At 44.6% G+C, this 15,453-nt stretch overlaps 1 protein-coding gene across 5 annotated transcripts in view; it reads left to right on the top strand.

The window, feature by feature from the left end:
- The window catches only part of chd7 (chromodomain helicase DNA binding protein 7), a 69,777-nt gene extending 58,946 nt beyond the window's left edge, over positions 1 to 10,831 (top strand). For all 5 annotated transcript variants that reach the window (XM_069511635.1, XM_069511632.1, XM_069511636.1 and 2 more), the window contains 13 exons: positions 282 to 388; positions 764 to 1,187; positions 1,337 to 1,545; positions 1,653 to 2,630; positions 3,012 to 3,178; positions 3,556 to 3,810; positions 4,084 to 4,254; positions 4,916 to 5,149; positions 5,258 to 5,473; positions 5,663 to 5,803; positions 6,802 to 6,906; positions 7,071 to 7,251; positions 7,652 to 10,831. In XM_069511635.1, coding sequence (XP_069367736.1) covers positions 282 to 388; positions 764 to 1,187; positions 1,337 to 1,545; positions 1,653 to 2,630; positions 3,012 to 3,178; positions 3,556 to 3,810; positions 4,084 to 4,254; positions 4,916 to 5,149; positions 5,258 to 5,473; positions 5,663 to 5,803; positions 6,802 to 6,906; positions 7,071 to 7,251; positions 7,652 to 8,646 — 4,183 coding nt within the window. In that variant the 3' untranslated portion in view covers positions 8,647 to 10,831. The remainder of the gene's footprint in view (positions 1 to 281; positions 389 to 763; positions 1,188 to 1,336; positions 1,546 to 1,652; positions 2,631 to 3,011; positions 3,179 to 3,555; positions 3,811 to 4,083; positions 4,255 to 4,915; positions 5,150 to 5,257; positions 5,474 to 5,662; positions 5,804 to 6,801; positions 6,907 to 7,070; positions 7,252 to 7,651) is intronic.
- Positions 10,832 to 15,453: the final 4,622 nt, after the last annotated feature.

Raw genomic sequence — 15,453 nt, 5'->3', positions numbered from 1 at the left:
GTCTGAAAAGGTGTTACTTAACAATAAACTTTGCCAATTGTGGTTACATTTTATAAAAAGTAATTATTCAAAAGTCCTTAAGTCTTACTTATACCCACAAGTTTGGGAATCATAAGTGTCAGGCCTTTTTTCCTCTGAAGCCTCTGCGCTTCTCTGCTTTGTCTTTAAATGTTTACCTTTCACTGCCTTGTCAGATCTTTACTTTTTAAAAGGAAATTCAAGATTGGAAAAGACATGAAAAACTTCTGAAAATTACTGTCTGTCCTTTCCATATTCTACAGGGAGGATGAGGATCCAGAGTACAAGCCAATGCGAATGCCTTTTAAAGATGAAATGGATGACTTCACCAACTCTCCGCTGGATGACACAATAGAGGGAGACACTGAAGGTAAACTTTGATTCCACTTGGAAAGAGGGGGCAGTGAAAGGGGTGAAGGGTGCAAATTAAAGGGTCTGAAGGATCCAGAACAACAATCCCATACATATAAGCAAATTACTATTTTGTTAGATTTACACAAATGACAAGTAAACAAATGAGAGCCACAAAATTGAATAAACACTGCATGTCCCGTCAACATAACAGAGCACGGAAATACGATGTACTGTACTTTTGCAGCATTGACCTCAATTAGATCTTTGCTGTATCTGCTCCAACTTCAAACTTTGACTCCAAAAATGTAATAAATAAACGTCAATGACTTTTTGACTACATCTCTTCCCCTTGCCTCATCCTTGGGTACACTTTTCTCTGTTTTACCTGTAGCCACTAAATCAAGTGAAAACGGTCAAAGTGCAACTACTGGGGGCGGAGCTTCAGGCTCCAACGAGCGCCTTTATTGGCCTGCAGCCTCAGCTCTGACAGCCCGCCTGCGTCGCCTCATCACAGCATACCAGCGCTCCAACCGAAAAGAGCAGCTCCGCCAGGAGGCCCTCAACCGCCCTGATGGTCGCCGCCGTCGACGCAGGGACTTCCTGCCTTCCATCCCCATGGTTACCGAGGCAGGAGGAGGGGCAACCTACATCCAAGATGGAGCAACAGTGTTCTTGACAGAAGGAAGCCCATATCTGGCCAAAGGAAGTGCTTACTTTGCCAAAGGTGGACAGTTGATATCAGAGTCCTCACCAGTGATGGCGGCCGGCTCCCTGATGGCTGACGGAGCCATGTACTACAAGGAGAGAAGGCAAAGGTAGAGTTGCATTTTAATAACACATATCTAAAAGGTTTATTTGACAATCACAACATATTCTTAAAAACTGCTTCCAAAATACCAAAGAATAAAATCAAATCATGTTACGTACATGGTCTCACGCTTTTTTTTTTTTTTACCTTTGTCAGATGGACTCGTCGTGAGGAGGCAGATTTTTACCGCGTTGTGTCAACCTTCGGTGTCGTCTTTGACACCCAGCATCAGAAATTTGATTGGTCACAGTTCAGGGCCTTTGCCCGATTGGACAAAAAAACAGACGAGAGTCTGGAGAAATATTATTACTCTTTTATTGCCATGTGCAAACGGGTCTGCAGGATGCAGGTCAAGACTGAAACAGGTAAGAAACATATATAGTTTCATGCTATTGTAAAGCATATAGGAGACATTATATCGTGAAGTATTGGGCTGTTGTTTAGACACTGACTCCTCTCTCTTAAACATCAGAACTCCCAGACCCAACCCTGATCATCGACCCTATCACTGAGGAGCGTGCCTCTCGCACTCTGTACCGCATCGAGCTGCTCCGCCGCATTCGAGAGCAAGTCCTCCCCCACCCCTTGCTTTCAGAGCGCCTCAAGCTCTGCCAGCCCTCTCAAGACCTCCCAGAGTGGTGGGAGTGTGGCCGCCATGACAGGGATCTCATTCTGGGCGCCTCTAAGCACGGTGTGAGCCGGACAGATTATCACATCTTAAATGACACTACGTTGGACTTTCTGGAGGCCCATCAGCGCTTCAACAGCCAGCGAGGGGCTGGGATGGGCATGGGAACCCAGGGAGAGATGACCAAAGCTGGAATGGGAACTGCAGAAAGCACCCCTGCACCTCTCCTTACTCCAGCAGAACTGGCGAGCGCTGCTGCTGCTGCCAAAATTGCTGTTAGTGCAGCTGAAGAGGTGAAGACTGAGGAAGGAAAAACAGAAATTGAGGTGAAAAAGGAAACTGATGAAGATTCCAACGACATTCCATGTACCAAGACTGAAACCCCTGATGAACAGAAAAATAATGAGGGAGAGGTTGGAAAAGAGGCTACTGCTTCACCAAGTAAGGAGGTCAATCAGGAGGAAGCCCAGCCAAAAGTAGAAAAAGAGGAGAAGGAAGAGGTGAAAGAAGAGCAGAGAGAAGACGAGAAGACTTCCAAACCAGCAGAAGAGGAATCTAAAGACTTGACAGAAGAGAAGAGTCTGAGCCTTGACTCTCAAAGGGACCAGGAGGAAATGACCATTGAGCTCTCAGAACATCCTGAGTCTTCTCCTAAATCACAACCAGGCCACAAGATTGAGAGGGAGGAAGAGAGAGAGGTGAAGGAGAACCCAGAGTCTCCTAAATCTCTTAAGTCAGCTGACACAGAGAAGAGCCCAGAGGAGGAAGAGGAGGAGAGGATGGACGAAGACGACAAATCAGAGAAATCCTCGCAGGCTGAGGGTACTACAAATTTACATTAACTTGAAGTTGTTGGTATCATTGATGATCAGTGTGGATAGTGATAGTAATAATAAATTTAAGTTTTGGATTTTGTTAAAACCATTAAGATGAAGACCCTGAGTTCTAACTTTAAGTTCAAAACATGTTCCAAGTGTCTTACTGTATTTGTACCTTATTCAGATTCCTTTTACCCACTTTTGTCCTGGTAATCGGCCCACATCGTTGCTGACACCACACTTAGTCATAGGCCTATTTCTGGTGTCTCCCCTCATGACTTGCAATGTTTTAATGAGTTCAAGGGGCGAAATTATGAAATGAGCTAGAATCCCTTGAAGCCCAATTTAATTAAATTGCAAAATGGCTCTCCCTCTCTGTGCACAGCGAGTGCTGCATCAGAACAGAAGAACTTTGATGAGGAGAGCATCGCATCTCTGAGCACATCAGCCCGCGACGAAACCAGAGATGGCTTCTGCCCCGACGACCTACCGGAAACTTCTGCACTGCAGGCCTTACAGGACCGTGCCTATGCCTTCTCATTCTGGCCTAAGGTGAGTCTTAATATCCAACAGACAAGTAAAAGCCAGTTGATAAGGCTCAGTAATGATCATTGGGTGAGTAGTAGTGAGCCTAGTGTATATTTACACAGCACACTATGTCGCGTCTACTTTGCCGTTTTCTGGGTAGCGTTGTGGAAATGTGATATACTGAGAATTTATCGAAGTGGTTGCTTAAAAGTAATATACCATTAAAAGTAAAAAATTAGGAATAGAGGTACACTTTACACTTAACACGAGCCTGGTTTAAGTAAAGGCCCCTGTCTGCAATAGAAGTAATTATTATTGATGAACTAAAAGTTAACAGAAATAAAAATTCAAAGCTCTTTGTAGAACAGTATGTAACCTCCCTCCTCTCTCTCCGCCGTCAGGATCGATTGATGATTAACAGGATGGATAACATCTGCGAGACTGTCCTGAAGGGCAAGTGGCCTGTCAACAGACGCCACATCTTTGACTTCCCCGGCAACCTGTTGCCAGGGCATGGCTCCGCAGTAACCACGGCAGCTGTAGCCACGGCAACTGACAGCCCACTGCAGAGGCGGAGCCTGGCTGAGCTGACGATGGCGGGCATCCATACACCTTACAGTGGGAATGATGATACAACACTATCGCCACAGGTTCATGTGAGTGTTGTTGTGAACTTACATAAGAATCATGTACCTGTATATGGGGCAAATGGGGGCTGTTGGTTGAACCCGCAGATGCCATTTTTTTTAAATTGAAAAACGGAATGAGATGGTAAAAGCAGTTTAGCCTGTTAGCATCTTTTTTGGAATTAAAGATACCAATGATGTGATGACATGTCATCGCTTGTTGAAGTACCTTTAACAAAAACTTGACAAGCTCATTGGTGAGTTATTAGGCTCAACATGTATAACGTTGACCTGATGTTGCAGGAGGGCGCTCTGAGCCTGACAATGCCCAGACAGAGGAGGAGGAGAAGAAGAAAGATCGAGATAGAGGCAGAGAGGGCGGCCAAGAGACGCAACCTGATGGAGATGGTGGCTCAGCTTAGAGAGAGCCACGCTGCTGCTGAGTCCCAGAGCCAGGCTATAGACCTAACCAAGGTATTCACATAAACCCACACACTCAGTCCAGTTACATTAGGGGTACATCCATACTACTACGTTTTCATTTGGAAACACATAAACTCTGCTATGGATATGCTTGGCATCAAGATTTCACCTGAGTTTTAGAGCTGCTAAAACAGAGAACTGTGTTTTAGTCTGGATGGGTAGAAATGTTGATTGGAAACGATAACTTACACACTCTCAACTGCTTGCTGATTGGGTCTTTTTGGTCACGACGTGTGGATTTGTCAGGATGTTATCACATGGTCCCCTTCCTGGAACAAAACAGCAGGCCTTAGTCTCAGCTATCAGTGTAGAACTCAGCATGGATAATCAATTGCAAGTGATGTTGATCCTGGAGTCTTTGCTAAAGGCTGTTGTGCAGTTGAATTCTGCATTCGACAATGATGCAACTTAACTGAGTAGGACACAAACTATTATTTGAGTAATCTGTGACAATTCTCTTTACAAGGGAGATGTGGATGCCTTCCTATGTACACCGGCACACGCATGCCAAGGATGTTAGTATAGATGGTATTAAACCTGATACAGAGCCAAAATGCTCTTGTTGGTGGAGATTGATGATTATTACTTATTAAATTACTTTATGACTTGTTAATAAAGTTATTTAACGTAAAGTGATGTCTTTGCTATCCAGGGTATGCATCATCACCACAAGGCATCTCCCTCATTGGCTGGATTTCCCAGTGCCCTGGTGACAAGCTCCTCCCTCAAGGCCCAGATGGAGTTGCTTCAGCAAGCGCCAACCTCTGGACAAAGAGCCAACGGTTCACTGGAGGCTGACCTGCCCATCATGAGAAGGAGACGAGGCCGCAGGAAAAATGTGGAGGGCCTGGAGTTGCTCTTCATGGGCAACAAGAGAGCAGGAGGGGTATGAAGTTGACCAATAGTCATGTTGTGTTGCACAGATGCGCATCAATTTGTATAAAAATCTGAATTAATAAATGTTTTCCTCTGTGTCAAATTGTTGGACACTCAGGATGATGCTGACGGGACAAAGGTCTCAGTGGGGGAGAGGGTTCAGGATTCCACCCGGGCCCACAGATCGAACACCATCCCAGAGCAGAGCCCTAGTGCCAGATCTATGGCTTCTGGCAGTATGGAAGAGGAGGAGGCAGCAGTGTCAAACAAGGAGCTGGGAGAGTGGCTGAGGCAGCACCCGACGTACACCATGGACATGGCTGGATTCACACCAGTAAAGACCTGATTTCTTTCTTTATATTTTAACCCTCCCCACCTGTAGTCCTCTAGTTTACATGCTAATCTGTTTAACCAGTCTCAGTTTTTTCCCTGTTTCTTTGCTTTGGAAGAAATTCTTTATTTATCCTTTGTCTAATCTGTTGAACTTGTTATTAATACCTTTTTTTTTGTCTTTCTGCTACAGAAGAATGAGGAGTTACTGTTGTCTCAGTTCTCTAAGCCCAAGCAGAAGCGCCATCGCTGTCGAAACCCCAACAAGATCGACATCAACACCCTGACTGGAGAGGAAAGAGTGCCTGTGATCAACAGACGTAATGGACGCAAGGTAAGCAGTCATACAGTGACCTCAGACAGTTATTGTGTTGTTGATTTAATTTTAAATGAATGGCATTGCTATTTTTTGCACATTACACTCTATGACCCATAAAGTCCTTTGCAAATTATAGAAATATTCACAGTATTCAGAGCTTTTTGCTGATGCTCCAAAAGGTGTTAAGGTGCATCCTGTCCACTTGAATGATCCCTGATTTGTCTAGAACTTGATTTAGTCCATCTTGGGCACATTGACTTCATTGTAAAGTTTGTGTGAGTGTGTTTGTTAGGTTGCCCAATTGACTTGAGGACAACAATCCATGATGTCCAATGAACTTTCTGTGGTGATGCATAGATCAAAACCATGTCCAAAGCTTTTACTGTTCCCAGGAGACAATGACATCTAGAACTGTGAAACAGAGAAGGTTTCGAAGGGCCAGGACTTATCCAAGAGACTGGCCAAACTGAGTAACAAGGCATTAAAGAGTATCTGGCAGGCAGGTGACCAAGAAACATCACTGCAGTAGAGCTTTGAAACCTGCTGAAAGGATGACCATTTCAGAGGATCTTGTAGAGTTTTAAAAAACTCAAAGCAGTGGTGAAAGGTTCTGTTGTCTGAAGAGACTAAATGTTATCCCTTATGGCAGAATAAATGTCTGGTAAACACCATAATCAGTTCATGTCTTGGCTGCAGGAACAGGGAGTCTGGTCAGAATAGAGTGAAGGTGCTCCACAGTGGCTCAAAGCACACAGCCAAGACGCCAGAATGGCTTCTCAGAAAAAGTTCAGACTTCAACCTCATTGAACATCTGCAGAGAGACCTAAAAATAAAGGTCTACCAAGCTAGTCATCCTCTTCTGCATGCCGAACAAAGTGCTGCCCATAGATGCACTGTAAGAATGTGTGGGAATGATTGAATGGTAATAATGTGGTCATCAAGACTAGAAAAGTGCTTTATAAAAACAGAACATTCCTTCGAGATGAAAGTCATTCCATTTTCCTCTTCTTTAGATGGGCGGGGCTATGGCTCCACCAATGAAGGAGCTTCCCAGATGGCTATTGGAGAACCCAGAGTTTTCTATTGCCCCTGATTGGACAGACATCGTCAAACAGTCGGTCAGTAAACAAGATGAAATCTATGATTACTGTTGCACCTTTACAACAGTTTGTTTATTAAATTAAACTGTTTCTAATGAAACTGCAGGTCTCAGATGAAGATAGTTGCATTATCTCTTTCCCACATTTAATGATAATAATAGAAATAATCCTCCTCCATACAGGGTTTCCTCCCAGAAGCCATGTTCGACCGCCTTCTGACTGGCCCTGTCGTCAGGGAGGAGGGCGTCCGTCGCCGGGGGCGACGACCCAAATCTGAGATCGCCAAGGCAGCAGCCGCTGCCCAGGCTGCTGCAGCAGCTCAGGCTGCCCAGGCATCACTGGCCAATGTTGCTTCATCTGCAGGTACAAATTACTGCTGAACGTATTAAAATAGGAAATTAGTTTGGGGGGGGGGCAGAGAGGACTGTAGAAGTGCTCAGTGCATGATGGGAGTTCCCCCAGCAGTCTAGACCTATAGCAGCATAACTAAGATGGTTCAGGACTCACCTGATCCAGAACTAACTATAGGCTTTATCCAAAAGGAACGTTTTAAGTTTAACCTTAAATGCAGAGATGGTGTCTGCCTCCCGAACCCAGAGTGGGAGCTGGTTCCACAGGAGAGGAGCCTGGTAGCTGAATGCTCTACCTCCTGTTCTACTCTTACAGACTCTTGGAACCACTAGAGAGCCTGTGTTTTGAAAGCAGTTAATATATGGTTATCATGCTTCATATTAACCATGTGTTTGTGTTCTTGTGTCTCTAGGAGGCATCAACCCTCTGCTGTTGAACAGTCTGTTTGGAGGGATGGACCTGTCTTCTCTCCAGAGCCTCCAGTCTCTCCAGTTGGCTGCTGGTCTGATGGCCTTTCCTCCCCCCACTGACCCCAAGCAGGCCGCTGCCAGCGCTGCTGCCGCCTCCATGCTGCCCCTCATGCTGCCTGGCATGGGAGGCCTGCCCAACATGTTCAGCTTAGGCAGTCTGTTTGGGGGTAACCTGGCAACAGCCACAGCTGCTGCATCCAACGCCGCCATCTCTGCCGCTGCGTCCGGGAACACAAACGGAACAATGGAGGGAGAGAGTGGTGAAACAGTAACAACAAAGAGGAAGAGAGAGGCAGAGGAGAAAGAGGGAGAATGTGGTGAGGTGGAAGAGGAGGACGAAGATGAGGAGGAGTCTGATGGAAATACAGTAAAGAAGGCGCAGAAGAAGAATGCGAAGGAGAGCGATGAGAAACTTAATAATGTCACTGCGGGTCCCGGGATCCCATCTGTTGATTCTTCAGCTGAGGCGTCCATCAACGGTGATGCTGCCGCCCTGCTGGCAGCAGCTGGCATGTCCGCCAACTCTCTGGCCTTCAACCCCTTCCTCCTCTCCACCATGGCCCCTGGCCTCCTCTACCCCTCCATGTTCCTACCTCCAGGCCTCGGGGGGCTCACCCTGCCCGGCTTCCCCACCGCCTCCACGCTGGCAGAGCTGCAGAGTGCCATGGCCGGAGTGCTGGGGGGCAACAACATTTCCACAAACCCCCCTAGAGTTGAGGTGGAGAAACAGGTGCTGAAAGCTTCAGGAGAGGAGGACGATGACGACGACGATGAGGATGATGAGGACGATGAGGAAGGTGGAGGAGAGAGTGACTTGGCTGAGGAAAAGGACGAGGAGACGAGAGGCGAGGCCGACGATTCAGTTCTGGAGGATGGTGGGATGGGAGGAGAGGAAGAGGAGGCAGCGGCGTCTCCACAGAAGGACACGAGTGACTGAAATAAAATACAAAGCTGACTGCCAGGAACATTTCCTCACCTCTGACCTCCCCCTCCCCTCGCCACGTTTACACGCCTCCACCAGAAATATCCAAACTATTATAAATCCTGATTTCTTTTTTTTTTTTTTTTCTTACGTTGTGGTTGATTTCTCTCTCTACATTTGTTTATTTTTTGGCCAGGTATATTTACTATGCGTCAGAGAGGATGAGATGTGTGTGTTCAGTTCAGTCTCTCTGATCGATAGTGTAGTCAGGGAAAGTCAGCACACTCTTTAAAGACTCGTTTTCTCTACTGGTTCCTGTCTACTTTTCTCTTCCACAATCCCTCAAACAGGACTTCACGAGGTTCCAATAGTGCTATTATTATTATTATTATTGTTATAATTGTTATTATTATTATTGCTGCTTTCAGCTCTCAGATCTGTCATTTTTTTATTTTTGCTTCGCCTGGACTGTTCTGTTGCTGTTGGCAGCATCTCATCACAAAGAGAAGAAACATCCGCTGCTGCCACGTTATCTAACATCAGTTCTCAAAAAACAAACAGCATCACAGCTAACCCGGCTGTCTGTCTGACAAAGCTGCTGCAAAAGGAATTGTGGGTAATGGAGTTGAGCTGCTCGGTTTCAGAGCAGATTCGTAGTTCTCACATATCAGACCAGGTAGACACTGAGGAGGAAAAGAAAACTAGGCTGGCCTAAAACTCAGTCTCACACACTGATGACCACAACACACACACATCCCAACACACGCTTTGCATACTTGATCACAAGTTGCACATGCAAACACACACACGTATTCCACCACTACACACACACACATACTAACCCCCTAAACCCTCTCTGTCATGTGACTGTTTCTGGGAGGACTTCCCTACCAGCTGTGTTCCTTTGAGTGTATGAGTGCGTGTGTGCCTGTGCGTGTTTATGGGTAAGTGCGTGCACGCATGAACCAATACTGTTAAACCCAGTCCCACACTGTTTAAGAACCAATCTTGAGTCTTTCCACTGCCACATCTGAATCCTCCCTCTCTTGCGAGGTGGCTGGTTTTTGGCTCAGGAGTGGCAGGCGGGCTGGGTCTGCCGCCAGTCAGGCCTCCTGATTGGTCCGTTTCAGCCACAGAAAGAACCAGCTGTCCTTGTTCGGAGGTTTCTGTGAATGGATTTGGAGTGGTGGTCCATACAGGGATGTGAGGTTTCAGGTTTCATTTTTTTAAAAGGGGCACATGACATAGTTGAATTTCCTGGTCGCTGTCACATTAAAATCCCTTATTAATTTTTTTTTTTTTTTTTTTTTTGTCTTTCCTTCACATCCCAGTAGTTCCAGACCAAGTGCTGCTCCCTAGTGACCTTCTCTTTAAAGACTGTTGCTCTAGTCACACACACTGACACCAGGCCTGGCCGAGACAGGACTGAGACACATTTTCAACAGAGTGTGAAATTCACAGGTTTCCTCATGAAGTTCAGCTCTGCTTGTGGAAGTTTTAAATACTTGAAAAGTGCGAGAGGTGTTTGATTTGTTTCCATTCCTGAGGCCAGTTTCAAGATAAATCAAGCGCTGCAAGTGGTTCAAATATTTGAAAGTACATTCAAACACACACATACACTGTGGCCAGGTCTTATTAACATTTGCTAATACAGCCAGCCCAGCAGATGAAGAGAGAGCTGGGACTCCTTCCCTGTCAGAGAACCCTGTTCTCCTCTCTAATGCTGAGACAGCAATAACCAAGGCAGCTTTTGAATGTTCCAACATTACTCTCCCAACACACACATACTCACAAACACACACACACTCTATGAATAACCACAAGTGTCATATGAATAGAAAAACAAAACTAAAACTGTAAATGATGACAAATACGTACTGCAATCAATTTTGTCTCACTCTGTTCCTGTTGATGCACTGGTGTTAAAGAGTTAAAATGATCAGGTACCTTTATTACTTAGCTACTTTTCTTGAAAAAATGGACTTTTTGTTACTTTTAGCCAGCAAGCTGAAGAGCATTACCTCAAAATTCTTATCTAGCCTTGAAGTTTACAGACATACCATGTAAATGTTTTTTTTTCCTCTTTTTTTTTTGGTGTGTGTCTTTTTGTTGTTTTTTTTTTGGAGACATCATGTATGATGAAGTGTAGCTATGATGCTTTTAATAAAAGTGAATCATGATATTCGCCTAGGAAACCAAACCTCAGCCTGCATCTCATTTTTCTAGCTCTGTACTTCTGCTTTGAGGATGTTTTCTGGCAGCTCTCTAACAGTCTGGTCAATGCAGGAATGTTGTGCATTGTTTCCACCTCGCTGCTCTGTATTTAAGGTTACAACACAGAAAAGGGGGCATTGTTTTTCCACTTGTAAACTGGCAGTGGAGGTAAACACAGCAGGATGGGTTTCTGAGAGTCTGCATTTGTGTTGTTAATATCATGCCTCTGCTACTTCAAATCACTGAGGCAGCACTTTGCAGACATTTTTGGTTTAGTGCAAAGGGCAAAGGCAGCAAAACATGGGATCGGTGTATTAGAGCAGTGGCTCTCAAGTGGGGGTCAGAGAGCCCCCAAAGTCCACACTGCCAGAGGGTCTGTGAAAATATTCCAGATACATTTTAATGATAAATTATTTTTGTGTGTTGACCTGGTGAAAATTTTCTAATACATGTCTAATATAATTTATCTTGTTCTTTTACATGAGGTTTAAAAAATAGTCGATGTGAAATTAATCCAAGGGTCATATCCCTGGAATATTTTCTAGTTGGTTGAGGGAAAAAGAATTGTCCCCGTGTATTCAAGGGGCTTCTGATGGCCCTCAACTTAAAACAACTCACTGACTGATACACAACAAACCCATGGGTGATTGTACTGCTCTGTACTGTGTTGTACTTCTGTTTGTGTGTGTGTGTGTGTGTATGTCACACTGATTATGTAAGTTTGTGACTTTAAGGTAATTAGATCTGTTCCTGAATATCGGGCCATTCTAGGACTCAGTCACCCTTGGTGTGTCTTTTAGTTCACTCAAGTGAAAACCAAAGTAATTAAATACATTTTTAAAAACAAACTTAAATCCTCTGTACACTGAGGCCTGCACTGTGAAGCAGGATTTGTGGTCCGTAAAGGAACTTAAAGGCATAGTTCACTGTAAAATGAAAATTCTCACTTATCTACTCACCAATATGCCGACGGAGGGGTGGGTGAAGTGTTGGGTCCACAAAACACTTCTGGAGTTTCAGGGGTGAACTTACACCATTTACACCATGTTTTAAGCCTAAAAGCATGTTAGCAATGTCTAATGAACTATCCCTTGAAAGCATAACCCTGGCAATCCAGGGTTGAGATAGTGGTTACATCTTATGGGTAGCGCCATGGTAACTTTAGCTGCTCTGAAACCGCTGATGTCCTCGTGGAGAATGGCATCGCCATTGGCGTATGCGGAATATGACAGAACTGCTGATGACTAATTCAGCACAATGTTCATGGGTTAGTTTGTTAAAATATGCATGAAAAAGAAAAGGCTAAAGTTGTAGCCCAGAGGTTCAGTCAGTTCTGACTCAGTAAGAACCTGTAGCTTCAATCAGCTGCTCCAAATCACTCCAACATACCTGTTGGTTCTTAGTGGAAACCTGTTTAACCTGATCATGTGTCCAAAAGTCAAATCTATACATTTAACTATTTTTTATGACAAAGAGAGGAAACAAATAAGAACCTGAGATGAAACATTTTTAAGAATGGTTTAAAAAGCAATTATGAATGATAAAACATATGGTTGATTCATTAACATGGTTAATTCATTAACCAATAATTTAATAAGAGTTAAAAAAAAACATGTATAAAGTTTGTTCAGTCCATCTGAAACAAAAACAGCCCTGGAGGTGAAGGCCACGCAGGATGTTCTGGTGGCTGATGATAAATGGTTCAGCATGATTGACACAAAGCTGTGAAACTAGAAATCAGAAGTGTATTTTACATGTTAGGAGGTAAACAGAATAAAGAGTGCATTTGAAATCATCCATGTTAAAGACACAGCATCTCAGGGGATAAAACATGTCAAATTGTTGCATTGATTGAAAGAAAGAGCTGCTTCTTTGAAAAGAGCTTAAGCTCGACAGCAGGAAATTTAAGCACAAGCAATGTGTATTTTGGTTTATTACAAAATGTGAATGTAAAATAATAATAATTCCTGCTCCCTAACAGAAAACCATATAATTACATCTTGTACTGAGCACTTTATTAGGAACACCTGTACACCTGCATATTCATGTATTTATCTGACCTCTCTCATCAACAAGGTGTCTCTGCCCACAGAGCTGCTGCTCACTGGATGTCTTTTGGGTTTAAGCTCCACTCTGACAAGAACTCCAGAGACCGTTGTGTGCGACACTCCCCGCAGACTAGAAACACACAAAACTAGCCACGGTCGTTTTGAAGCCTGCAGTTGTATCAAACTGTCGTCAGCACAAGACTGAGGAAATGAAGCTGCAAATATCAGTGAACTTGCTGGTGTGTGGGGGGGCGGTGAGGGGTATGAGCCGCTCAGCATTTGGTGCTATCCCCAAAACCCCACAGGATAACGGGGACATGGAGGAGGCAGCAGTTGTGTGTTTGACACCGTAGACACAGTCAGAGAGAGCAGGCAGGTATGAATAAACCAAAGTGTTTGGTTAAATATGGATGTTGTGGTCATATAACAGTATGAGAGGTCACATGGAGGTGAAATAAGAAAACAGGAAATTGCCTCTCTCTCGCTCACTCACTCTCTCTCTCTCTCGCTCTGTGTGTGTATGCGCCACTCCAGCCAACTGTCAAAAATGGCCTCTCCCACTGGAGCTGCTGACAAAACACAAACTGACAGCCAGACCCCACTGAGTGTGTGTGTGTGTGCGAGTGTGTGCATGTGTGTGTGAGTGTGTGAGTGGGGGTGAACAGAGTAGACAATATGTGTGAGATTTTGGCTGTTCTTTTCTTTTTCCCCTCCGAAACTACTTATTATCCAGTGTGTTGCAATCAAATACATAGTGGGAAATCTGCGTATATGCTTATGCTGTGTCTAACGTTTGGAGACGTCACTGTCAGACACTGTGTAGGCGCTGTTGGTTTTCAGAAAGCTTCATATTTACAGTCACCTTGTGTTGAACTGTGTAGAATGAACAAGTCTGTCCAGAGTATGGGACAACAGCAGTAACACACACACTGCTCTTACTCTACTCACATCAATCTCACAGCAACAGTCCACAGATACCTGAAACACGGAGTCAACACAAACTCACACCATCCATCTTGGTGCCTGACAAGTGAAACACTGCATGCTTTGTTGCTGGAGGCAGGGGAGCCAATCAGATGCTCGCCTCCGTCTGTCATGTTATTGGTTGGTTCAGGTCACATGGACGCCCGTGACGTTATTCACACCTGCTGAACACATGAGCTGTGTCCGAGATCCATCAGCCACTCACTCATTCACTGCTCCCTATACAACGCACACTCACTCCTCTTCGTCATGATGAAGAATGTGGAGTGTCAATGTAGCCTTCATGACATGAGTACTACATCTTTGTGACATTGTTGGATTTGAGATTTGAGGGAACTACTGTGTACAGTGAATATATTTACACACTTGGACAATCGTTTACAATGGACGAGTCCGTTTTGGTCTGTGAGGACAGAGAAGCTGCGTCTCAAATCAGGGGCTGCATTTGAAGACAGGCTCCTTCAAATGTGGTCGACAAACGCATCAAGGCTCCGATGGGTGGATCCTTCCTGGTCGAACCTGTCCCATGATTCCTTGTGCTTCAGTGACAAACTGTTACTCAAAGAGGTTATGGCTGCAGCGAGCGAGGTGGAAAAAGTGGTTGCTCTGTTGCAGAAAATACTGCCAGCTTCAGGTGAGGGTCAGTGGAGAGCAAATCATGACTCGAACCTGGGTGTTTAACCTTTTCAAATGTCCCCCCCCCCCCCCCGTCCAGACCTGGAGTCTCCGAACTTAAATTAAAAGTTAAGCTGACTAATGTGGACGAGGCCTCACTTGAAGGCACCATGACAGCAACATGAGATCTGATGTGAAGCCATGTGAAGTGCAGCGTCAGGTTGAACAGTCTGTTATGGTCAGTTGAGTTAGGGTATAGTTTGTCATCACACTAATGTCTCTGTGTTAATATTGTAAAGAGGTGACCACACTCACTGTGTACTGTATGCTGCACCTTTAAGAGCCACAGGCAGCCTGGAAATCAATAGAATGTCCCCACATACGAAGTAATACAAACCTGTGTGTGTGTGTGTGTGTGTGTGTGTGTTTACTATAGCAGACAGTAGAGAGAGGTGGAGTGTGTGTGTGTGTGTGTGTGTGTGTGTGTGTGTGTGTGTGTGACAGACGTCTGGCCTAATCGCTTTGCTGGAGGAAGTGGGACGTGAAATCTACCAGCCGCACCACACTACATGCACACACGCACACACACACACACACACACACACACACACACACACTGAACCACAAACCCAGCATGCCGTCCTGTCTTCTACCCTCATTTCTCCTTCCAGGAATTTTTGAAAAAAACGGTCTTATTTTCCAGATTTCGACTTGTTTATTCAAGGTCATTGCAAAAATGGAGAAATACACAAGATTAGAAACGTCAGTCCATTAATACAAATAATATATACATTCATTTAAAATGTCATTTTGTATTGGATATCTGACGCTGTAATAAAATAACTGGGCTGATTCAACATATTCAGGGCTAATTTCTACAAAGAAACATACAAACACGTTTCCAAGCAGGAATTCAGAGAGTTTCATTTAAATCAGTGTTCACTCCTGTGATCTAATAGTG

This window comes from Paralichthys olivaceus, chromosome 16 (genome assembly GCF_024713975.1).
Source record: "Paralichthys olivaceus isolate ysfri-2021 chromosome 16, ASM2471397v2, whole genome shotgun sequence".
NCBI lineage: Eukaryota > Metazoa > Chordata > Actinopteri > Pleuronectiformes > Paralichthyidae > Paralichthys > Paralichthys olivaceus.
The sequence above is the reverse complement of the archived record's forward strand: the minus strand, read 5'-3'. Positions and strand labels throughout refer to the sequence as shown.